This window comes from Dermacentor andersoni, chromosome 2, assembly GCF_023375885.2.
Source record: "Dermacentor andersoni chromosome 2, qqDerAnde1_hic_scaffold, whole genome shotgun sequence".
NCBI classification, from domain to species: domain Eukaryota; kingdom Metazoa; phylum Arthropoda; class Arachnida; order Ixodida; family Ixodidae; genus Dermacentor; species Dermacentor andersoni.
The window spans coordinates 55,298,756-55,324,289 of NC_092815.1; the positions used below are offsets into that span (position 1 = coordinate 55,298,756).

At 45.0% G+C, this 25,534-nt stretch overlaps 1 protein-coding gene across 6 annotated transcripts in view; it reads left to right on the plus strand.

Annotated features, from left to right (window-relative positions):
* Positions 1–25,534, plus strand: part of msn (serine/threonine-protein kinase msn) — a 115,042-nt gene that overhangs the window by 29,224 nt on the left and 60,284 nt on the right. For 5 of the 6 annotated variants that reach the window (XM_050189269.3, XM_050189270.3, XM_050189272.3 and 2 more), the window contains exons 15-18: positions 3,486–3,664; positions 12,124–12,341; positions 14,921–15,059; positions 20,343–20,849. In XM_050189269.3, coding sequence (XP_050045226.1) covers positions 3,486–3,664; positions 12,124–12,341; positions 14,921–15,059; positions 20,343–20,849 — 1,043 coding nt within the window. The remainder of the gene's footprint in view (positions 1–3,485; positions 3,665–12,123; positions 12,342–14,920; positions 15,060–20,342; positions 20,850–25,534) is intronic. The other variant, XM_050189274.3, reaches the window with a different exon arrangement.

A 25,534-nucleotide genomic window follows, 5' to 3' on the forward strand; every position in this document is an offset into this window, starting at 1 on the left:
GATGCTGAAGCCTACAACCCCCTCCCCCAAACACACACAACACACACACACCTAAAATGTCATCACCACAGTTTTGTCACCCACATCATTTGAGGTTTCTTTTGACTTGCCTCGATGTTTTCAGCAAAAATTTTATTGTGCCTGATAGGTTACTGCATCATTGTTGGCATGGATGTGCATGGTTTTTAATTCATATTTTTGCCTTATTCTGCAAATCCTGACATTAGGAGGACAAGCGCATTAGAACTAGCGGCGGTTACCTCATACGTATTTTCTCACTTCAACGTTGTTTTAAATCACCAATGTAAACACCATGCATTTATACAATATACCGTACTTACTCGATTCTAATGCACCCTCGATTGTAATTTGCACAACCCGGTTAAAGGGACACTAAAGTCTAATGCTAAGTCAAACTAAAGTGATAGATTAGTGCTAGAGAATCTCCAAGGCATCACTATTATCGTGAACAGAGCCTTAATAATTTAGAAATCGAGGTAAATGCAGGACGTGCTTAGAGACTCCCTCAGGTCATTCAAGCACTTGCCCTATGACGAACGCACTCCTCAATTAAATTCTGTCACTAGTACTCAACTACTCATTGCTAAAAACATCCTCATTATGTATTATACGATGAAATAATATGCTACTTGTCCAGTTCCATTTCATGTTTAGAGAAAAGAACTCATCAAAATTTCCATTGACAACGACGCAGGCGTTCGAAAGGTTTCGTTTTAGCGCGACTCTGCGCCACCCACGCTTTTGCATTTCAACACTTTCCTGATTGCGTAGTGCTACGCTGGTTTTGCTGGTTTGCAAAACTCGCACAAACTGCAAGTAGCAGAGAATCCAACTTCCATATGATGTCACGGGATGCCCGAATGGTCTACGCCACTTGAAGAAAAAGCAGCTGCAGCGGTGAATCCGCGCTCTGTTTTTGCTCGGTGCCGCCGTCTGTCGGGTGCCGTTTTATTCATCGACGGCAGCAAAGGGCGGTGACAGCATATGCAATGTTGCGACTCCCCCGGTTGGGTGGCGGGAGATATGAATTTCGAAAAAGGCATTCAGAGCTTTCAGGCACAATTTTCGCGTAAACTAAGTCTTTTCTTGGTGCGAAACAAGCATTGCGAGGTTTCTGGAATGGCATTTAAACAGTCTACGTCGACTTCATATTTGTATTTAGTGTCCCTTTGATTATACACACGTGCACTCAAGCAGGCACTCTTTCACACACGTCTCCTGCTACGTTACGAGCACCGATACGCCTAATAATTGTACTAGCAGGCCTTCAGAGCTCTTTCAGAACTACCTGTGGCGATTTGAGCCTTAGGGGCAGTAAAATGTAGTGCTTCGAAAGGCCAGTCAGGTATTGGCGACAAAAGTTAGTATTATGCTGAGTCGACTCGTATCTATTTGCAGAGACCACACGACACACAGGAAGCCGACAAAACACTTCACAATGAAAGCGAGTATACGGGATGGCATGAACATTTTTCTCCATTGCTGTCGCCATCTTTGAGACACACCGTATCTCATCTTGGTGCTGTTCATAGACGCATAGTCTCTTGTCAAACTTCTAGCATTGTTCCTAGGCATAATACAAATTTTTTCTAGTGCGGTAAAGCATACCAAAGCACATCTGTCATTTGGAATGCACATAAGACATTTGCCATTACATTTTGTCTTGTGCCTAATGGCACAAATTGTTTTAGCTCATTTGTACTTTTATGTCTCTCTTGTGCCCAGGTGCATATCTTTGTTCTTGTTAGCCTACAAAATTTTATTTAATTGTTTACAAAATTAAGTTCCTTGCCTACCCAAATAAAAATGTTGGCAACATACTGTGCGTGGTATACCATCCGTGGAAAGGCAATCATAATTGGTCGCCGTTAGCTTTGTGTCTTGCTTCACTGTTGGGCAGCACTTACTGATTGCACAGTAATAACAATATTCGCGGAATGACTACAGATTACTGCTGTACTACACAAAAAGACAAATTTTTCTGCTCCAAAACTGCTCCTTCTGGTTTGGTTGCTCCTAACCTGGTCCAGAACGAAATTTTTTCTTCTCCGAAAATTGCTCCACATCCTTAACTGGCTGAACCACCACTGTCATCCAATACGATACTTTCCATTTATATCTTAAGATGCTTGATACATTCGCAAATTTCTTATTATAGATCTAAATAATGTAGCTGCAAATGTGTATGCACAAAAATGTCTGTTAGTGTCTCAAAATGTTTGTCTTGCTTGCTCAAAGTATAATATCTTCATTCCAAAACGATGTGTGATAGCCTCGAGACGCAAGGCAACCCCATTCTTGCATTCTTAAGATTTTGTGACAAAGGACCACGCAAGAAAAACTTCTATAACGGCACTATAATTGCATCAGAATTTGCATGAAAGACACCACATGCATTGGCATGTGCCGCACAGAGTACAGTGGCTATGAGTAAGTGTCACGTCACCGACGCACTAGAAACAAGAAATCAAGAAAACAAAAGGACTGCTGCACGCTGTTTGTGTGCTTGCTTTTGTCGAGACTGCTTGACCGCCAGCACGTCAACTCTGCTCCACCAGAGCCCTCCTTGCTGGAAGGCTCTGGTGAAAACATCAAAGAATGTCGCTGCCTTTAGTTTTATTCATGTGGCTTAGTTGCAGCAGTATCAGCTTGAGAAGCGGAGTTCAGCCAGTTTCATATGGTGATGTTGCAATAGAAGTATCTTGTATATTAAGATACACTACACATTCTTTCATCTATCAGAAATACAGGTACTGATACATATCTTGCAGACATATCATGATACAGATAAAATATGCCCAAAGGCTATCTAAGATACATTTATCTTCGATGCTGCCCAGCACTGCCTGCAGTAAAGGGCAAAAGACGATAGAACAAAGTAATTTTGGCTTCACCTTCAACTTCTTTATGACGAGGTTTGAGTGTACTTCATAGTGAACTACTGTTTTCCACAATGGGCTAGTTTGTTAGACATAATTAAAACTGTTGCACAAAGTGATAAAGGGACAGGACTTGAGTGAGAAAACAAAACACACCCAAGCACAACGTTCAAGTGTCGTGTTTTGTTTTCTCGCTCAAGTCCTGTCCCTTCGTCGCTTTGTGCAACAGTTTGAATTACTGTTTTAGCCTTAAAATCTTCCAGGGCCAGGCTAGAAATCGGCATTTTCTAGAGGGGATTTGAGTGTGTTGGGCAGCATTCATTGTACTCTAAGCGCCGCCAAGACAGACACTACCGCTATTGAAGTTGACACTGCAGTCACCATCATTTGGGTCAGGCATAAGTGTGATTAACCCTAGTTAGAATAATCCAGCAAAGGCTAATTTGGGATCGAAATAATGAAAGTTTGGTCCCAGAGAAATGTATCAGCCAGCCAGGACTTCAGTCCAGATCAAATTAACAGAAATATCGGATTAACAAAAGCCTACTGTAGTAAGCGCCTTGCCGATGTCTTGACATTGCGCAGTGGTGCCTGATCCCCCGCCTCCTAGCAAGCCATTGCCACCAATCCCTGTGGAGGAAGAGCGCAAGCCAGCCACACCACCACGCAACCATCAGGCTGGTGGAGCCCGGGGAAGCTCCTCATCCCACCAGCAGCCCCTGCCGCCGCCACCAAGTAGTAGAGGCCCCAACCGCAGGCCAGAGGTGGGTAGCAGCAGGCTTCTTTTGCATTGTCATAGGAAATTACTGTATTAATAAAAGAAACAGACACATCACAAGAAGACAGAATTACTGTGAGCAGTCTGCCAACTGATTTCATTGTAATGAAAGAAAATCATGTTAATGCGAAAAGCTGAGCTAATCGGTAAGGTTTCACGAGTAAAAGCCACTGCAAAAGGGCACATGACAAAACTGAGATAAAGAACACGCTCAGCACTTCGGTTGGACATGTGTTTCCTCTTTCTCTCCTCCGTATTTTTGTGCTAGCTTTTTATTATAAAAAGAAGCACCTTTATATATTTGTGGTTCAACCTGCAGAGTACATGTGCTGATGGCAAACAGCTTCACTGCATTAATCTCCATCATTCATAAATTATGCCTAGTGAAACTTTATACTTAGACTTTAGCGTGATAAGTGTACAGACTTTTAGAAAAAAAGCTTAACTGTGCACAGTGAGCATTTTGCAGTATCAATTGCTCCACACACATGCGCTCCCTGGGAATGAATCCTATATTTATGTACCCGTGTTGTTGTCGCTTTCAGAAATCTTAACATTCAGCATGCATCAATTGGCCAAACAAAATGAAATAGGTGTTGTGAAATTGAATCCACTAGCAGAGTATGGGGCACACTTTGACCTGACTCTTTTTATGTTCCGATCATAAGGTGCCCTGAAGGGATGGATAGCTGCAGTGTTATGACACAAAGTGCCTATCACATCACAGCTTTCGCTGTTAAACCTTACTGTAACTGAGTTGGAGGGGGAGCTGAAATTACTTTGTAAGAACTGTTTTCCAATTTGACAGTCCTAAAACACTGCCCGCCAGGGAGGGGAAGTTACCATAGGGTAAACTTAAGCCAATGTGACAGTGCAAAACGCTGTATCTGTCTTTTTTACCACATGGAAGTGAAAGTACTAGTTAAGGAAGTGTGCAATTTAAATACAGCCCTTGATTTTGTGCCTTCTGCAATGGTCACCCATTTCGTAAAAAGAAAAGACAGAAGTTCTTCAAATAGAAAGTAGTCTTTCTATTTGTAAGGTGAGTGTTGAAAAGAATGCGCTGGTAGTTAGGAAAATTTTTGACAGATAGTCAAATTTTGGGGAAGAATCGACAATCCTATGAAAGTAATTAGGAGTCCAGCAAAATCCTAAGAAATCAAATTTCATTATAAATTGAACAAAATAGACTTGGTGTATGTAGTGTAAATGTATTGGCAGTTGAGGAGTCATCTGTTTGTCAAATGACAATAAAAGAAAAGCCTCTCTTGTGGTAGTGACTCTCAAATCCAAGCTTGAGTGCCCACATGCAAGTGACAGATGAGCTAGATGTATGGGAAGAAAGGTGTAGGACACGACCTTAGCTGCATCATCATATACATGGTTGTTGCTGAGAGCATGTTGCTAGCTTTAGCAATAACTTGAAAGACTGGCAGGATTCTATATTCCATGAGATAGACGTTGGAAGTGATTAAAAAGCAAACAAAAAAAAGTAAAAAATAAACCTTCTGTAATTCCTCTTGTTCTTTTTTTAACGCTTTCCTGTGCATGGGTAGATAGGCCGATTTTGGGTATTCTAGTAAACTATTTTTTACTGCTGCATCAAATGCTTGATATCAAAATGTATTGTATCAATTTGTAGGAGAAGTAATGTTTTCTTCTAATAATACTTATTCTTCAAAATTCTTTGGAAAAAGATTATTCAATAAAAAAATTTCTAACAACGAGAAAACATTGATGCTGCTTTGCACCAAGAGAACATAAAAAATTTCAAAACAGACACTTTGAAGAAAAATACTATTACAACATTCCTGCAAATATAAGCTTTCTATCTCTAGGACTTCTTCATACACAAAGGAAAGCATTAGCTTAAGTGGCTATCGCGCCACCTTGCAAACTGCCACAGTACCACCGCACGGCACTGCGGAGCGCAATGCCGAGGTAAACTCCCGGCCGTCTTCTCGCGCAAAACTCCACTCTGCGCCGGCGGCGGCGGCAAGTAATCCTGCCCGAACAATGTTGACACCCTGCAGATAATAACTGTGACCTTTAGAACACACTGGAAATCTTTAGATCTGTAGCGGTGCGACTATTGCCTCCAAAGCCGGTGAAGAAGAGGGCTCGAGTGTAGGTGGCGCGAGAATAGAACACTCTAGCGCGCTCGACCTGAGCGGCCGCGCTGTCGGCTGCTCCTGAGACCCCGCACCACCATTGCTGGTTGGCTTAAATAAATTGTAGCTATGGCAGCTATCTCTTTGCGCCACCTCCCACAAATTGATGACCCAGACAATCAAGCCCAGCCATGCCAGTGTCAGCACACCGACTCTACCAAGGCAAGGGACGTGGCCTCACGCAGTCCGGCTGACGTCCCGTGTTTGTAGGGTGTCTGGGAATTCTACATCGACATGCCGGACATCTGGTTCATCCAGCTGGACAGCCACTTCTTCCTCAAATAGATTCCAGGCTCCGGTTGCCATACCCAACCCCAACTTCTATGAGCGGGCAGCCATTCTTACTCGCTACACCACCTAGAGCACTCAGTCACAACCGCTCTGGCCATTTCAACCATCGTGTCATTCTGCGTTTTTTCGTCCCACATTGTCTGCATCGACTCGTGCCGATCACCAGCACGAGCCGGCCCCAGCATCACAACTCCACTCGGTTTGTGAGCCTCCTCCCCAGTTCGAAGGCAGCTGCACGACGGCTCTTTTAGACGCTGGATGGTGCTAGCTGTCCAGGAGCACTCCAAGCGCGGCAAAATCTTTGACTATCAATGTTATTGATGGGTGTATGCATGGAAAGGAAAGTGTCAAACAAATGGCATTCAAAAAGTTCTTGTAGTGCAGGATCTCAAGCTAACAACGTTACACAAACCTTCCCATTTTTTGTGGCTCTACTACGTCGTCTTGTATTCTGTACATTTCTAGGTGAACGCGCATTGTTTCTGACATCCCCTAGGGAAATATAAAATATGAAACCAGAATACTTGGTGCAGGTGTCTCAATCGTTAAGTTTTAAAGTTTATGTTAAGAGAGACGGACTTATCTCATAAAGAAGTTTGCTAAAGGCAGTTTTTAATTTGAGTACACTGGTACACCCTTGCATCTTGGAGTGTAGCTAGACGTTCACATATAAAGTTGGAGCCCCCTTACCAGGATGATAGTGAGTGGTTCTGGTAATGTCCAAGCATAGGTTTGTATTAGTGGTTCGCGAATACAAATATTCATTTCAGATTGGAACTCTCACATCTTGAGAAATCAACTAAGTTTAAATTTTCCGCGGCACTGAACCATTTCCAATACATGCCATGTATTTATTGACCTTTATCTGGAAGTATTTTTTGACCAAATTGTGGACATCTCGAAAACTTGTCGAGAGCGGAACAGTAACTCCGCTGCCAAAACGTTCAACAAGCTTCGTGCGAGGCTGCAGCGCCTACCACAAAGCTGACGTTTTCCCCGAATGTCAAGTCGGAACCTAGCAGCATAACAACTTTGTCAAGCAACCATGTGGTATGTCGTGTGATGGGAGAGACGTGCGCAGAAGCAGGCCCTGCAAAATAGCACGCTGGATGCAGTTCAGGTGTGAAATCCGTTTGGATTTTGTTCTGCGCAACCCATGTGGCACGAATTTTTTTATTCTACACAACGTAGAATGAAAACGCATGTGCAAAGTGCGTTCCAATACATCCTGCCCGCATAGTGCGTACTCTTGAATGCTCACGTTGCTTGCTACACAACGTATGCAGCACGGACTTCCCGCGAACAGTGCCACAGAAAGTGACATGAGCATTAACGAGTGCTCGCTATGCGGGCAGTACATACCGGGGGAATTTACTGTCTCTAAAATTGCTAGGATAGCTACAAGCAGAGGGGACAGTGAAAGTGTGGACATCAGTCAAAGCAAAAAAACATGCTTTGCTTGCTGTGAAATATAGTTTACTGCAGCGGCAGGAACGATCAGCTCATGCGATATGTGAAGCAGCACAAGGATGCATTTCTAGGTCCAAGTGCTACCCCAAAGCAGACCGGCATTACGGAGCTATTATGCACAGAACAAAGTGGCAGTGCCTTGAAAAACAGAGCTGGTTGATATCCCTGGCAGGTCTTTCTTCTTTCTTTTTTTTTTTTTTGTTAACCTTTTATGAAAAGCCAGTTGAGAAGCTCTTCTTGAAAAGGTGGTCAGTAGTGAATTCTTTTGAAAAAGTTTTGCTTTTCACTGCAATTTCTGCAACTTTGCTAATCTCAAAAATTCGCCTATCGGAAAATTTTTCCGGCTTTTACTACTTTGAGTTAACAAAGTATTACTGTATTTGATGCTATTTGAAAGATGCTTATAGCATTCAATATATTTGATCCACCCAAAATCACTGTATTTAGTTCATTGTAGTCAGCTTCGCCGCAGTACAGCCATGCTATGCAACGAATACAGTATTTATTGCGGTGAAGCATAATGCCGTGCAGTGAACCATATCAAAAGTAAAAGGGGGGTACTGTCACAGGGCCTTTTCGGTGTATGAAAGAATTGTAACATGCAGGAGGGTGATTGCTGCTCCCCAAACCTGTCAAGCAGCTATCCTTCCTTCATGACACTAACTGCAATTATGATACTGTCAAGCAAAAGTGTTGTACTAGAGAATTTTGTTGACCACAGAGTATAATTTTTTGTAGTGCAATAAACATGCATCTTTTTTTTTGTTTTTTGATTGGTGATAAAGTTCAGTCACTTTAGCATATGCTAAAGAAGACCAAGGTGAAAGTCTGGGGGATAACGAGATGTTAATTAAAATACTCCACATTATCATTCAAATGTGTTGTTACTTTCTATTACTTGTTGTCTCTCACCGAAGGTTGTGGTTTCGAGTTCCCCGAAGGTATTGAGTTCGGCTGCTGCCAATGGCCATGGGTTTGACCATCAATTTTGGTACCATTGAATTTTGGTCCCACCAGAGTTCAAGGGTTTGATTCTCACCGAAGGTTGTAGATTTGAGTGCCTTAATTAACTTTGCCTTCATTAACACCAAAGGTCATGGGTTCAACTCCCACCAAAGGTTGAGGGTTTTACTCCTGTCAACTGTTCAGGGTTCGAGTGCCTTAATGAACTATATCTTAATTACCTGTACCTTAATTAATCTCATCTTAATTAACATCGATAGTTCGGTCCGACTCTCGCCAATGGTTGTGGATTCGACTCCCACCAAATGTCGTGGGTTTGACTCCCATCAATTTTAATGCCATTAAATTTTGGTGCCATAATACCAGACAGTCAGTTTTTTTTATAACGGCGGACATCGGATTTTTCAACCCATGAGCCACTTAAGGCTTTTGCCTTAAAATTGCATCTTTATAAAACCAATTGTATTTGTATTTGAAAATTTGTTTATTCGACTCACACTTCGTTTTCATTGCCGTATTTGCTCGTGTAATGAACCTGCCTTTTTTCTTTCTCTTTCCTCCCCCTCCGAAAAGTTAGCGTCAATTTTGGGGAAGGGTACCTTATGCTGGAGAAAAAAAAAAAGTTGTGACAGATTTATTAGAGTTGAAATTTCATATCATGATGCAGATAAGAAACTCACTATTAAAAACTTTACTTTTTAAGTAAAAGCACTTGCACAACATATGTAACCAAATTTTTTATTCATGTAACTACCTGGCCATTTGTTGGTGCTTCTATTCACAACTGAAACTTTCGTCACTCTTCTCATTGAAGTCACTTGCTGCTTCTTTGTCGTCTACATTTCACAGTCTTCCGGCAAGCTTTGGCATAACGTTGTGCGCCTTCTAAGGCACAGCCCATTTCGGCGCATGAATCTCATTGTCCAACCGCTGCTAGCTTTAAAATTGCAAGCAAGAAAGCCATGTTTTCTGGCTGCAGCGCACGCATGTGGTTCTTAAGTGGCTCGTGGGACATTGTACAGCCTTCGCTCTGGAGCCTCTTGACGTACAAAAAAACTTTATGTGGTTTTACATGCAAAAACCACAATCTGATTGTATGGCACTCCGTAGTGAGGGTCTCCAGAAATTTGGACCACCTGGGGTTCTTTAACAGGCACCTAAATCTAAGTGCACGGGCGCTTATGCATTTTGCCCCCATCGAAATGCAGTCTTGACATATTCCAGAACTTCTGTTCCCCACAAGAAGAAACTCGCCTTGTTTTGACTCTCGAAATGCACGAAATGCACCTTTTTTGCAGCACGAAGCTCATCCTCTTGTTTTCGCCAGTAGCGTACTCACACCAGATCAATGCTCAAATGCAGTCCAGCTGAACGGTTCCCCTGCTCCAACACATGTTCAACGACCTTGAGCTAAAACTGCCGGTATAGCTAACATGCCAGCCCATTGTAGTTTATGTAGCAGATGCCAAAGAAGGTTCTCTGCATAACTTAAACAGAAGCAGCAATGGAATGGGAGTGAATTTACATTGATTGTTGCTTTGTTTGCATGGCGCTATAAGCAAAGCCTCTGAGATTTAGCATAGCTTCTGAGATTTGCACGGGTCGGCTGGTTTTCCTCTGGTCGTCCCAATTGCACAGAGAGAACGAAATTCCAGAGGTGGGTGTGGCGGCTGCTTCTTTGCACTGCGGTGCTTGCAACCGTGGCGTTGTGGAGGCTTTCGGGCACTTTGGTACTGTTGCTGCGGCTTGGATGAGGCGAGAAAAGAATGTTTTTGCACTGCTATATAATTGTTTACTAATTTGAAAATGATGTCTTAAGGTATACGAAGGCATACATTTGCTACGTTCAAGTGAGTATGTCGAAGTGGAATGTCTTAGTAAAAGATTGTCATGTGCTGGAAATGCACTATATTTCGAAATTCGCGGGCTGTATGTTTATCATTTTGTGAGCCAATTTCAAAGCAGTTTTGCCAGCTGGTATAGGCGTTTGCTTTAGTCTCTGCATTTCACCATTGTGGTACGGCTTGAAGCAAGAAATAGCACGACCCACCCACAGAAACCTGTCGTAGTCATCCGTGCAATTAGATTGAGGTGCACGTTAGGGAAACCTGAGTGGCCAAATTATTTCAGAGTTTCGTGCTACAGCGTACCTCATAATCGTAATGTTTTTTTTGCCTGTGCATCCAAAATATTGTATTACAATCGCAATTCTATGGACAAACCAGGCAGTGACATCAACATTTCCTCTGTTTGCACTGAATGCCAGCGCCGCGTACGAACAAGGCAAGAGCACAAACACCAGGCGTTGCCTGAGCCTGCGATGCCAGTGGTGGAATGGAAGCGAAAGTTATGCTCACATTGTGCACAATGTTTCGCACTCGCCAGTGAGGCTTCCCACATTTCCCTTCCTAACTCCCTTCATCGTGCCGTGGAGGTGAGAAATGTGGGCGCACCCTTTTAGAAGCAAGACAAGAAGCACGCATTGAGGGCAGTGGAAGCGGCCGTAGGTGTAGTTTGAGCGTCGCCTCCACTGTCATGGCTCTGGGCTGTGCTTCTTCACATTGGCTGTGAAAATGCTCCGCAAAAGCCGAAAGAAGAGCCAATGCGCAAGCTAAAATCTTGTGCGGTCTGTCTTCTACCCCTGCTGCCTCTGCTGGCACCGTATGCTTCGGCTAATGACAACCTCCCAGGGTAGCCGGGCATGCGCACCTCATTGCACTTTTTTTGCTGGGGAGCGCGGTGAATGACACGGCCTGAGCAAAACCAGCTGACGCTTGCAAATCTCGGAGGCCATGCTATAAGCAAGGAGGTTTCCTTTGCATTCAGCAGATGGTGCTCTAAGACAAAAAGGTGCCATTTTTAAGTTGTGACCCACGTCGTCCATGCTGATGTCAACGGCGACTGTTTAGCATGGTTCTTAAACTGTTTTTAGGCATTTTTGCGTCGTTGTTTAAGGTGTAATGGCATGATTATTGCAATCGTCGACAGCACTGACAATCTCACCGAAATAAATTGAATGGATATTACTTTTAACTTTTGAAGTGGGGTGCTCCCCACACACTAAAGAAAAGTGTTTTCTCAAGGGCACAAGGAGTGGGGTGTGTTCTCATTATGTGAGTGGGTTCACTACACGAGTAAATATAGTATTCCCGATTGGTTCAAAACTGAAAATTTGATATTCGCACACCCCTGGTTTGTATACATCAGTTTTGCCACTTCTTAGTGGCTATGGCCTTGTGCTACAAAGCACGAGGCAGCGGCTTAGATTCCCGACAGCTATGGTCATGCTTCAATGCAGGCAAAATGCAAAAGCACTTGTGAACTTATACTTAAGTGCACGGTAAAGAGCCCTGGTGGTCAACGTTAATTTGGAGTCCCCTCACTGCAGCGTGACTCATGACTTTGGTTTTTGCACATAAAACAGCATCGTTCAAATTTCAGCTTTGCCATTCAGGCTTTCGCTTCATTGACCTGCGCCCCTCCCCCTGTGTTTCCTTTTCTCTCTCCTTCCCTGTGCTACTTTGTGACGGCAGGCTGCCTTTTCCTGCAGGAGCTGGAAGTGCTAGCGCAGCAGCTGAATGAGCTTGCCCTGGGGGGTGCGGGGGGTCGGGGCTCAAACGGAGCCCGCCTGGCACCATCACAGAGGCTCAACGGTGCCCAACCCAGGCCACCTGCTTCAGCCGAGATTGTAGGCTCTGACTCCGACGAGGACGACGGCCTTATTCAGAATGATGGCACCCTGCTGGCATCAGACCCACCGAGGCCCTTGTAAGTGTCCTTCTTATCTAGCACTCCATCATCCAGCTCTTTCGTCAGAAGTTTACAACAGCAACTCCAAATGTTTTGAATGCCAAAAAGCTCTGCATTTGTAACCCACGTATGTAAAAGCTTTTTTAGAATAGGGTTCCACATTCCAAATTTGTGTCTTGCATTTGCAGTGCCACTGCAGCTAGAAAACGGAGCTACATTTGAAATGCTAAAATAAAACCAGATAAAGGAAGTGCCATCGGCATACATACATCGTTTAACAAGAATTGTCCATAGTTTATAGAAGCTTATAGATTAACACCAAACAATCTATTGCGCTTCTGGGTGACTAATTTGTCATCAACAACCAAGGCAATTGAAATTAGGATTTGCTATCTGAAGCTGTCCTACTTTAGGCCTTCAAGCTCTTGATTTGGCAAATAACAACTAAGCTGCCTTTTGTGGGACATCTCAGTTCTGCAGAACCCACTTTGGCAAACCAATTTAGCTCATTAACCTGTGCTGGTAGTTCAGACTACCCGATCATCAATTCATTACATAGTACTGTCGAGCACCAAGTAATTCATTGTAGTGAAAAGGTTGTTGCACTTCCTTTGTACTGTAAAACCTCGTTAAACTGTACCCACTTAAACAGCAGTTTCATTTTAAAAGTAGTAAAGTCAAATCCCCAAATCAGTGGCCATTGAACATAATGCATTTTGTATCTGCATAAACAATGCCAGCTTGTCGCACATGAATTGATTAACACATAGTGTTTCCACAGTTCGTCGCGCAATCAGGGCGGTAGGTTGGCACGGCAGAACAACAAGCCTCAGAGATCAGAACGGCCTCCAAGCGCAAATGCAGAAGGTGCTTGGAAGGGTGAAGCCAAGTCAACATCATCTCGACTCTGTGCCAGAGCATTGCCTCTTTTACTAGATACCTGTGGAATGGCTCAAGCTCCCAGCATAACGGGCCTCCTCTCAGTTGTGAACAAGCGTTACGAGGTGGCGTTCGCGACCGGCACTGTTATCATGGGCGGCAGGCGATGCCGAAGTCTGGTGACCTACCACAAGGTGTTTAAACGGTCAGTACCACGGTGAAACCATGGTCGGAACAATCCTTTGAGTGCACTTTCTTTAAAGGTTAGTTGTCTGACTCTAGAATAGCTCTCACCTGTAGTGCCTGCAAACTTGTGCTGAGCTATGATTGAGGCTAATGGCCTTCGAGATGGCGTGCACATGTTATGACGATTTCGGAAGCCACGCGAGGTAGTGCCCAGTGGTTCCGCTAGCCACATGTGGCGCTCTCGACCGACACTAGTGAAAAGGGAAATGGTTTGGCAGCTGGTCTTTCGCTCATGTGGCAGGCATCCCAATGGCCAGAGAGCGTTTTGGCCTGTGTTGTGGTGTCGTGCAAGCTAGAACTTGCATAATGCCGAAGCTCAGACAAAAACCGTGTGCTCAGCATAGAAGAAAAATTTGACATTGTTTGTGCTATCGAACGTGGCACGAAGAAGTCGGCGCTGGCACACGAGAGGGATCTACCGTTGACTGCTGTGTGTGGCATTTGGAATGCGAAGGAAAAGTTACTTGGCAGTGCTGCTGCGACCGCGAGAAGATGTCGGCTACGAAGTTAGACTTTTCACCACCTTTGGATCTGTTATTGCTGAAGTGGCACCTAACGACAGTGATGAGGACGACATGGAAAGCGACAGCATGTGAGATTCGTGCCCTGTAGTGGCAGAATCTGTGTGTTAGGTCAGTCTTGTGCGGGTGTTTGCTGAAGAGTAGGTTGGCGGGAAAGCTGGCTTGCAGCTTAAGTGAGTTTGAGGCCACTGTCGTTGCTGCTAGGCCATGGCAGCATCAAATGAAAATAAGACTTTTGTTGCGTGAAGGGAATAAACATTGCAGGTTTTTTGCTCTTTCATCGCACTCCGTTCTGCGAGTTCCGTAGCCAACATCTCTTTGCGGTCGCAGCAACGCAGCCGAGCAACTTCGCATTCCAAATGCCACACACCGTAGTCAAGAGCAGATGCTTGTCGCATGCCAGCGTTGGCTTCTTTCTGTCACGTTCGATAGAACAAACGATGCCTAATTTTTCTTCTATGCTGAGCACCCGGCGTCTTTTTTATCCGAGCTTCGGCACAACGCAAGCCCTTGTTTGCATGGCACCGAAATGATGTTGATGTGGCTTCACGCACAAACGCACAGGGCTCTTGGAGGCCGTTGTTCAGATCTCTGAGGCTTGTTGTTCTGCCAAGGCCGCCTGATGGAGACGACGCACCGCCGTGTTTGCGCGACGAAAAGTGGAAACACTACGTGTTAACCGACACGTACGCAATAAGCTGGTGCGATTATGCGAATACAAAACACATTACGTTCAATGGCTGCTGAGTTGGGGATTTGACTTTACTTTTAAAACGAAACTACTGTTTAAGCGGGTATGGCTTAACGAGGTTTTACTGTAGTTGGAGGGATTGGCAAAGTTTGAAATGCTATAAGTAGTTGTATGCTATGGTATCTGTGATAGGAAATGGGATGTGGTGCACGCATTTCCACATGCCGCAAGGGTCTCATGTGCACACTTGTTTTGTCCAGACCTCCAGACGGCTATAACCAGGAGACTCTGCGCTGCCTGGCCTCTGAGGACCCACTATGCCAGGCCCCCAACAGACCTTTGCCTCCGACTCCTGATGAAGAGGAAGGTCGCAACGATGCCACGCTTGTCATGCGCAGGGTCGGCTCTCTTTCTATTTGCCCCATTTTTGGTCTTTGCCAAACCTTTTTTTTTCTGGTCTGGTCACGGGCTATGGCCATGTCTAACCATGGAAGTCCTTGCATGCTTTTTCGGTGTTACTTGCCCTTTATGAGCTCTGATCCCCTTATTGCCTTATGTGCAGCACCTTGACACCAGGGACAGAAATGTGATATCTCCCTGTCTCTTCACTTCTGTTAATATGCACCAGATCACTGAGTAGTGGGCATCAACTTATGGCACGTAGCACAGGCACCAGTGTGCCTAAATAAATGACTTTCATTTTGTTATTCTTTCCATATAGAGGTGTACGAATACCAAATAGTACATTTCGAATTGAATATAGAATATCAAGAAAGTTTTCACAATATTCAATGTTTACAAATTTTGCGCCAAAAGATATTGTGCTGCACATACAGCACGAAACTTTGTCTCCTAGCATTGCTTAACAAAATGTATCAAGCTATCAATAGCATCGGTACATGAAAAAAATCAAGATATTCAGTACGGTCTACTCTTACTAAAGGGAATACCAAATGAGAATGCCAGCACTGATTATAGCTCAGTTCTAGTATGTATATGAAGGTCTTGAAGATGTTTTTGTATCAATACAACCGATGTTCAATCAAGTGCTTTCTTCCCCTCTGAAATTAATGATTCAGTGACATTCTGTTGTACTGAATACGAATGAGCTTCTCCATTTAATAGTGGATCTGTGTTGTACGACAATTCTTTATTTATTGCTTAGAAAGTTTTGCCACCTTGTCAAAGACTCTGAAATCTGCAGGAGCACAGCAAGTTTGAGCGGCGACAGGAACGAGAGGCCGCCATATGGTGTGTCGCAAAGATGGCGGCTGTAAACAACTTTGTTGCCATCCTGTGCAGTCACTTTTGTTTGCAAGGCGGTTTGTCGGCTTTTCTTTTGGTGTGCCACTCAGCTGCTGCGAATAGATTTGCATCGATTCAGCACCAAATTGTAACTTTAGTCGGTGACGCCTGATGACGCCAAGTAAGCCTGATGGTCTAGGCAGTGTGGCAGTGATGAAAATTTGCTGCAAGCCATTGTGGAATGCTTGCCACTAGTATGTTTAAATGGGTGGCTCATCATGTGATCAGTCCTGAGTTCACGCGTGCAGTTTAGATCGACAGCTGTTGAAGTGGCATGTAGTTGGTTGGCATATCCAGCATGATCTGCGTGCCTATCGGCGGCTGGTCGGCTCGATCTTGCATGCTTTCACACTTAACGATGCTGCGCTCGGCGTTCTTTTCGCACAGAAACCCATGTGAAAGGCTCACTTGCACGGCATTGCACACGAGTACAGTCGATTCTCATTACAATGGACTCTGATAATCCGACAAAAGATATCCGTTTTATCTGAAGTCCGTAATATCAAACTCCTCACTTCCGAAACTTTATTGCAGAGTGAGTGATGAACGTCCAAAGTAAAAAACAAACAGAAAAGTTGCAGTTTCACCCGAAAGCCGAAGCATCGATTGCGATAGCAAATTAAGCAAGATAAGCGCAGCAGCAGCAGTAAGCGAATTGACCTTAGAGCTGTCTCTCGCTTCAGTGTGAACTAAACATTGAAAGCACAGCATATACGAAGCTACCAGCACTGGGCGCGCCTTGTCCACATCGCAGGTCGCTTTCAAGATAGGGCGGCCGCACCGTAAGCAGCAGCCGCTAGAGTAGAACCCCCTTCTCCCGCTTCCACCCCTCCCCCCACCCATCCCCCGCCTCGCCTTCCTCCCTCTCGCATGCGATATTGAGCCGTGATCATCGGCTGACCCTCGCAAGTAGCATGTCAGCCTGTGTTGACATGTCAAAAGTATGTTTTATGCGCCTGATTTTGAAAAAAAAATTGCCGCTAATTTCGTCCGCTGTAGCCAATAGTCCGTTGTAGCGTAGTCCATTAAAAGCAAATTTTGTTGGATTAATAAAATAGGTAGAACAAACTAAGGCTGAAATATGGTCCGGTATATCCAAAAGTCCGTTGTACATGGGTGTGTTGTACACTGGTCCGTTGTATACAGGTCTGTTGTACTCGGGTCCGTTGCAATGAGCGTGGCCTAGCTTCGCCGCTCTACCCGCCATGGTTGCTCAGTGGCTATGGTGTTGGGCTGCTGAGCACGAGGTTGCGGGATCGAATCCCGGCCATGGCAGCCGCATTTCGATGGAGGCGAAATGCGAAAACACCCGTGTACTTAGATTTAGGTGCACGTTAAATATCCCCAGGTGGTCTAAATTTCCGGAGTCCTCCACTACGGCGTGCCTCATAATCAGAAAGTGGTTTTGGCACGTACCCCTCCCCCCCCCCCCCCCTTTTTTTTTTTTGCGCTTCGTCGCTCGCGCAACATCTGGTGCTGTGCGGGTTATGTTCATATGACTGCGGCCAGTAGCTTTAACAGAAAAGAGACTCAAGTACTGGCAGAACCTGTTGGCTATTTATTTGTGCCGCTGTCTCTACTTCACTCCTTCTCATTACCCATTAGCATAGCATGACAAATTGATGAAGTGATCAATAGCGATTGAACAAGGCAGCTCTTGGACCTGCATGACACAGCTCTATAGCCGGTAGCATAGCATGTGAAGCAACCCTAGTTTAGATTAGCTTTCCTAATGAAAGCAACGCATTGTCATCACTAACCTATACACTTAATGAAAATGGAAACTTATACGATTGCGAAACTTCGCTCTGTTGCCATGTTCTGGTAACAATGGTAATGGTAGGCTGTTGTCAATGCTACAAACATAGTTTCGGTTTCTAGCGGAGTTTGTTGGTGCATATAAACTTTTCAGTGCACTGTGCAAGGACGGGACAAGGAAGGAAACAAGCATGAGCGCTCATGTTTGTTTCCTTCCTTGTCCTGTCCTCGCGCAGTTCACCCAAGAGTTGATAGTTTTGGTTCGCTATTTGATTGTAACGCTCAGGTAATTTTCAGACCTCTTTTAAAGAAGGGTGTTAGAATGGGTATTACATTGAACAGTAATTTTAGCTGTCAGACAAGGTCATCGTTTTCAAAAATATAACATTCCATAACTTTAATTCAAATGGGTCTAAAAACATGCATTCTTGGTTTCTTTCAGTCGCTGTTCGTTCTAGTTTACTTTTGTGTGTTGGTCTTCTTTGTAATCCACATAGTTTAAAAATATTTTAATAAGGAGATACATAAAATGTTTTATATCTAAAGACTGCATAATGTGCAATAAAAATAATTACATTTGCTGACCGTTTATTCAGACACCGATAATTTAGACAGCTTTGCGGCACCAAATACACTCCTTGTGTCGGCGCTAACAAAGGAAGTGCCAGACAATGACTTCTGCAAAGAAACCCACAATTATTTGGCTGTCGGAGCACAGTTAACATCTGTTCAAGTTGTGATGGGATGGCAATTTAATGCATGCATTGACCATACTTTTGTCTGTAGGGACAGCATGACACTGATCACATGCAAACACATATGCATGCAGTGATGCATTGAAAAGTTTTGTTGGTCATTTGTAGAATAAAGGCACTTACCGTAAAAACCGGACTATAGGTCGGACCGGAATATAGGCCGATCCCCCAACTAACGAATTCTAAAAATGAAAAAAAAAAATGAAAAAATCTTTTTCAGTGGCAAAAGTACCGAAAGACACCCTTACCTTGAAACAAATGTGACTCAGCCGGTTGCACAATGGTGGCAGTGTTTATTTAAACGCTGCGCGCCTGTGCACCTGGCCAAGTTTTTGACAGTATCACGCGACCATCGACCCGTGTGATTGTCAGCTCCTTATTAACTGCGCTGAGTGGCGAAACAAACGAGATATGCGCATGTGTACACATGTTCTTACTTTCGCTATTTCGCCGCTCCGTGCCGTGATGATAAAGTGCTGACAAACACGCACAATACTGTTAAAAATTGCCCAGGTGTACAGTACACAGAAGGGCACGAAGTGCGCAAGCGCTACTCCAAATCAGAGCAACGCCTTTGATCAGAGGAGCCCGAACTAGAGTCGGATGATGAGTGCTTCTTGCTGCCAAGTCCATAGGCGCACGCGATCTCTACCGCTTTCAAACAGATGCATTCGGCAGTCACAGGCAGCGACCTTACACGCAGCTCCCGGACGAACTCCGCAACCTTGTCTTCCAGTTCTGCGGTCCTCTGCGATCCGCCCCCGAAATGACGTTTTCTTTTGGTTGCTGCAAGTTGTAATATGTTGATTTTGCCTCCACCACTACCGAATGCTCTTTTCGGATACTCCAAATTCGCGCTGTGCCAGCAGGTTGCCGTGGGCTTCCACGTACTCTATCGCCTTTTTCTTGAAGGTGACGGTGAATTGACGTCGGCTTCCAGTCATTTTGAAACAAAATGTGAAAAAGCAGCCTTTAACCAATATAACTTTGTGGCAATGGAAACTCGAAATGCTGGTGCCACAATGTCGCCACGCCGCGCTGCTGCTGATGGCAATGGCGATGGCAAAGGCGGCTGTTTACTTCATCCGCCCATTGTTGCAAGACTTCCGTAGTTTTTCCGTCAGTGTCCGGTATATAAGACGAGGGTCGACTTTTCGCAATGGTTTTTTGAAAAAAAGTTCGACCTATATTTCGGTTTTTACGGTATTTCTGGTGAACGCATTATTTTGGACATTTAGGCAGTCCCCTCCATTTACGAATTATCAGTGACTTTATTTGAAATCAGCACATCAAAATATGTAACCAATCCAAGTTTCATGAAAATCTGTTCATAAATTCAAAAGATGGTTTTAAGCTCAGAGCCTTGGCTTTTTTTCGCTGTTTACCTTGGCCAAGCTATCGCAGCAGCAGCAGCACTCCACATATCCACAGTGGCTACATTTCGTTCTGTAGCCTTCATCACTTTAAGTGCCAGGAGATGTCTCCAATATGTCTGTCACTGTAAAGGTTGTGCTTTTTCCTATTAAACACTGTGCTGCATCCCATGTTGCATTGGGAAGTTGACTCTCAGAATGTATGCAGTGTAGCTTTTGCTTTGTTATAAGCTGCCTGCTTATAAAAAGTATCTCGTATATTGAAAAAGAGTGAGGTGTTACATTTTTAGCATGATCCAAATTCACACCTGGTGAGGTTAAGAAACCTTAGTTTGTGTAAATATGTTAACGTTTGTACCCTTGGGGCCACTATTATATTTTGTTGGTCTTCAGTTTGACTTTGTTACATTACTGGGGAGCATCCTGTAGCTTCTGGTACTAGTTCCTGTATGCATAAACAGAGAAGCTGAATACTAGGCGCCACCTTACAGATACCAAGCAACAATAGCAGCAGCAGCAGCAATGAGCAGAGGCATTCATCATCTGCTGGAAAAAATGACCGCGGGAAATTACCTGCAACCAGCAGCGCAGCAGCAGCTGCACCCAGCGCTGGTAGTCGACGTTCTGAAGAGCACCCACGACGATCTGGTCACTCCCAGCAACAGCACAGATTCAAAGAGCGGCCACGTGAGAGCAAAGGCCGTCGGAAAGAGTCATCAGCATCGGCGACCACTGCAGCCGAGGTAGCCAGCCGGCAGGATGTACGTCGCCCCACCGAGCGAAAACATTCGCAGCAACTCCCAGGCCATGCTGATCGCAATCCAGCAGCAGTTGCTGAGTGGCTCATGAAACACTCGGGATCGCCTGCAGTCAGGTCATCACTCAACTCCTCTGCTGGGACGCCCAGCCCTGAAAGGCTGTTACGACGTGAGGGAGCAGCCGATTCTACAAATTCAAGTGGTGATGCTGCCCTCTTGCGAGAGGAGACAAGTAGTAAGGTCAGTGAGGGAGTGCAGGAGGACCCATTGCCTCGACTAATTTTCTGTAGTTTTAACTGGCTATAATCCGCCTTAACCCGCCACAAATCAAACTGTGTATACTCGTTACTGTTCAGTAGGCTGATTTTTCCCATGCATGAGCTTGTGTGCTAAGGTGGCAGGAACACAGAGCCTTTCTCTTGTATCATGCTGCTGTTGTGCCTGTGTTAAGGGAAGATAAGTTCTTAAAGAGGTCCTGAACCACTTTTTATCGAAGTCAAGAAATGCATTTGAAGTTAAAATGGGCTGTTTCAGCAGTACTTTGCAGCAAAAAGTACTTCAATGCGTTCAGAAGAAGCAAAGTTATTGGCAATCAAAGGTGACGTACGATATTCCTTCTTCAATGCCTTGCACTGTGAAGGCTGCGGCAGAGCAGGGTGTGCCTATAACGCTTCGCCTACTGAACGTCACCATGTTGCGCAGTTGAAATTTGATTTTAGGTGTTCACGTAGACGCCACTACTTCTGATTTTGGGCCTACAACGTGCCAACTGTAGGCAAATCTGGCAAACCCGGTTGTCTTCTTGTGAGATTGAATCCCGGTCGCGGCAGCCGCATTTCAGTGGGGGTGAAATGTGAAAACACCTGTATACTTAGATTTAAGTGCACGTTAAAGAACCCCTGGTGGTCCAAATTATTCAGGAGTCCGCTACTACAGCGTGCCTCATGATCAAATGGTTTTGGCATGTAAAACCCCATAATCTAATCGGTTCTCCTCAGTGAGCCGCAGTGCGCTGAGCCAGCAGACACGTCGCAGCCATGGTATCTACGCTGCGTGGTAGACCACACCTACATTCAACTGCATTGTGTATGTGCAGCGTTTGCTTCATGCATGACAGGGCAGGAGCATACGCTCGCCCTCATATGCTCCAGTCTGACCGTGTTACGTGGTGTGGATCGGCTTTGTCTTGCACCAGCTTGATTGATGGATAGTAGCCACATCCATCTAGCGCATTTTGAAGTGTGATCACACATTGTTAGAGGCTAGTTGAGTGTACAGAACTATTTGAAATTAGCGAGACCTGACGGCTATGACATCAACCAGGGTAGCCAAAGCTTAATTCCTACATGGACAGCTGCCTCCAAGCATGAGCAGATGATAGTTTGCTTCTTCAGGAAGTATGTAATGTTTATTAAAATTCGAAAGCAGATCTTTGCTTACTTCAGACTGCTTATTAAACTGCGTCTATAAATATACACAGTAACAGTAGGAAGAAGCACACTGAACCAAACACCCTTCTTGATTGATGTCGGTTGTTATCCAGTAGCAGCCGCATATGGGAATCTGCTATATAACGAAATAAAGCGTTAGGAAAAGAGTGAGGAGCAGGCTTCTGTTGAAAAGAGATTGTTTGAGAAAAAAGATACTTCGTGCTCCGTTTGCAAGCTCCATGCACGACTGCAAATTTTGGCTGAGATGTTCAAAGCAGCGTATATTATTCGCGGACTGTATTTTTTCACCAAGCCTGAGGGGTGGTTCAGGACCCCTTTAATGTATTGTTTTTGAGATTTCATTTCAGAATTAAGCATAGTTCAACCCTTGCTCATTAGAAAGGAAAAGAATGTAAAGGATAGCTTAAAATTTAGCTATAATAGAATGAAGGTGCATTCAAAGTTGTCAAGGTGACTTGAGAAACTGCAAATCTGATTGTCATTGTCAGCCTGTTGCCTTCACTGGCACCACGTGTCATTGCAGATAATTCATAATGATAAGAATAGCCACCTAGTATTGGGTGTAGCATTTTCCATTTCATACTAAGGGACATTTAGCATCCTTGATAGCACAAACTAGCTCACCTCCGTATAGCTTCAGTGCTCTAAAGCTTCTGTAAGGTGACCTATAGAAGCCCAGACCAGACTCAGTGGCAGCACGTGTGACCTGCAGCAGCTTAGTAAATCCTCACAAAGGTCCACAATGATGTTGTACAGTGGCATCTCATGCCACGTAGCACTTTGCTCCTTGTCAGTATAAAAAGTGTATATATTTTGTAAAGTTTCAACCAGGGTTTGAGTAGTGTTTGTGCCTTTGTGGTTTTGTCCTTTCGCATTCATTGTGCCCTTTATGCTGTCCCACCACTTTTATAGCTTTGTATGTGTCTTTCCCTCTCTTCTTACTTGCCTCCTCTACTAACACTTTCTTTTCTCTGGCTAACATTGCTTTTCTTTGGCTACTAACCTCACTTTCATTCTTTACCAAGGTCCTCTGTGCAGTAACCTCAATCTCTTCTTCACTGAATCATCTTTCTCATTCTGCATGGCTCTTCTGCGATCATATGATGTGATTTTACTGTCTTGTCTTCTGCAGTGTCACCCAGTATGCAGCAGTGTCCTACTGATTTCATGAGACTGAGGCTTGTGCTTAATGCGTGCTTGGTAGTTCATTGGCATTAAGGGAGCAGTTGGTCGTCAGACGAGCAAAAGATAAATAAATAATAAATAAATAAGTGTAGCTTCAGGCTTCGAAGTTGACACTTGGAAGAGTGTTTTTTCTGGAACTCTCGCAACTCTTCTCAAGTAGACAGAGAAATGAAGTAGGTATGTTTTTAATCATGCATAAGCTATTCATAGCCTGTTTCGATTTATCTGTGGACTGAATTTTTTGGAAATGCTTGTAGAAAATTTGGTAAATGACACTTGCATAAAATCGAATGGGTTGAACAAACAGATGTTATACTCTAAGTAAATGAATAAAATTACAGTGAAATTCCGATAATTCAAAAGTTCCTAACTCAAACTAATGGATAATTCGAACTGCTCTGTTGGTCCCGGCGAGGTCCTGTGTGTTTGAATAGAGGAAAATTCCCACGAATTCGAACTCCAAAAACCACGCAATGGTTATTTAAACAAAAACGCTCACTCCCATGCACCGCTGTTCGAACAAACCTGAGCCAAAGGCAAAGGTGCGGTAGCTAGTGTTGGATTCGCACCGCTGGCACGAGTTGTTCCAAACTCAGCGCTGACGCCCGTTATTGCAAACGGGTCGCAAGCCCCAAGGGTAGCGTTGGCCTGGCGGCCTGGGGCACTGGAAGCATCCGAAGGTCCCGGCAAAGCATGAGTCGACTGGTAACAGAACAACTGGTTTATTCTAACATCGCAAAAGAGCGGGCGGTCAGGTCGACCGAAGTGAGAGACGGGAGAGCACGTAACTCGACAGAAGAAATCGGAGCCTCTCTCTTGGCGTCCGGGGGCAGCTGCTCTTATACTTTCGCAGTTGAGGGCAAGAAGGAAGACCTCGTGACGAGACCACGTGACGGCGGGTACGGACAGACTGAGATACATGTTGAGACGAGTGTAGTGACTCAACCGCCGGCCGGGCGCCGGACAGACCTCCTCGCTTCACACTTGGGGAGCTCCTCTCCCCGGCTGCCGCGCTTTGACAAGCGTGGGCACACACACACACACGCACACACGAAGACACGTGGCACTGAAACACGCCTGGACGCGCTTGGCGGCGAGGCTTGCGGCAGCTCCGAACGGGCCAAAATGTCCGCCGCTTTGAAGGAAGCCCCGGCGTCCGTTGCATCCGCGCTGGCTATACCGCGCGTCGTAGGCGAAACGTAACAGACCGCCCCGCCGGGGGAAGGAGATCCCGATGGTCAGGGGACTGCATCCGCTGTCCGGAGGGATGTCGCTCGATGATGCACATAACCGAAGTCGGTCGTCCTTCGGCGTTTCTTGAGCGCAGCGCACATAGAAGGCCTCGTTCTCTCGTTCAGGTTCACACAGGACACTGCAAAGTGACTTCGGGAGAGTTGACATTTTTGTTCTCGTTTCCGGCAAGCGTTAGAACCACGCCGAAAGTCAACCGCTCAGTCAGCAAGCACGGCACAACCCTCACTAAGCCCTGCCAGGCTCTTTCCCCTTTTATACTACTGCCTAGTTCCTTACAGTAGTTTAGCAGCACTCAGAACGCGTCCACAAATCGGAAAATTGCACTAGAAAGCACATCATCACTTTGAAACACTACACAAATGCAATATGTTAAAAATCCTGCCTCAGGAAGAAAAACATCAGTAACAAACAATTTTGAGGCTGATTCCCACGTTAGGGGCTTCGACTTAAGCCATCGGCGTTACCGTTGAGACTCCCCTTTTTGTAACGCACCTCAAAGGAATATTGTTGCAAAGCGAGGCTCCAGCGCAGGAGGCGGCCATTTTTGGGAGAGATGGTCTGCAGCCATTGGAGAGGGCAGTGATCCGTCTCAATGATAAACCTCGAGCCGGCTAGGTAGCATGACAATTTCTGAACGGCCCACACGATACACGCACACTCTTTCTCGGTGGCGCTGTACGCCTGCTCACGACTGGTCAGCTTACGACTAGCATACAGGACGGGGTGTTCTACTTCTCCATTTTCCCGTTGGCACAGTACAACGCCCATGCCTCGCTCACTAGCATCACACTGAACAACGAACCCTTTTGTGTAGTCGGGCGATCGTAGCACAGGCTGGCTTGTTAGGGCGCTCTTTAGGGCGCTAAAAGCTCTTTCCTTTGTCTCATCCCAGACAACTGTTTGCGGCTCTGTCTTTCTTAGAGCATCCGTCAAGGGAGCCGCGATATCAGAGTACCTGGGGATGTACCTCTGATAGTAGCCGGCGACACCTAAGAACGACCGAATATCGGTCTTCGTGCGCGGTTGCGGGAAGTC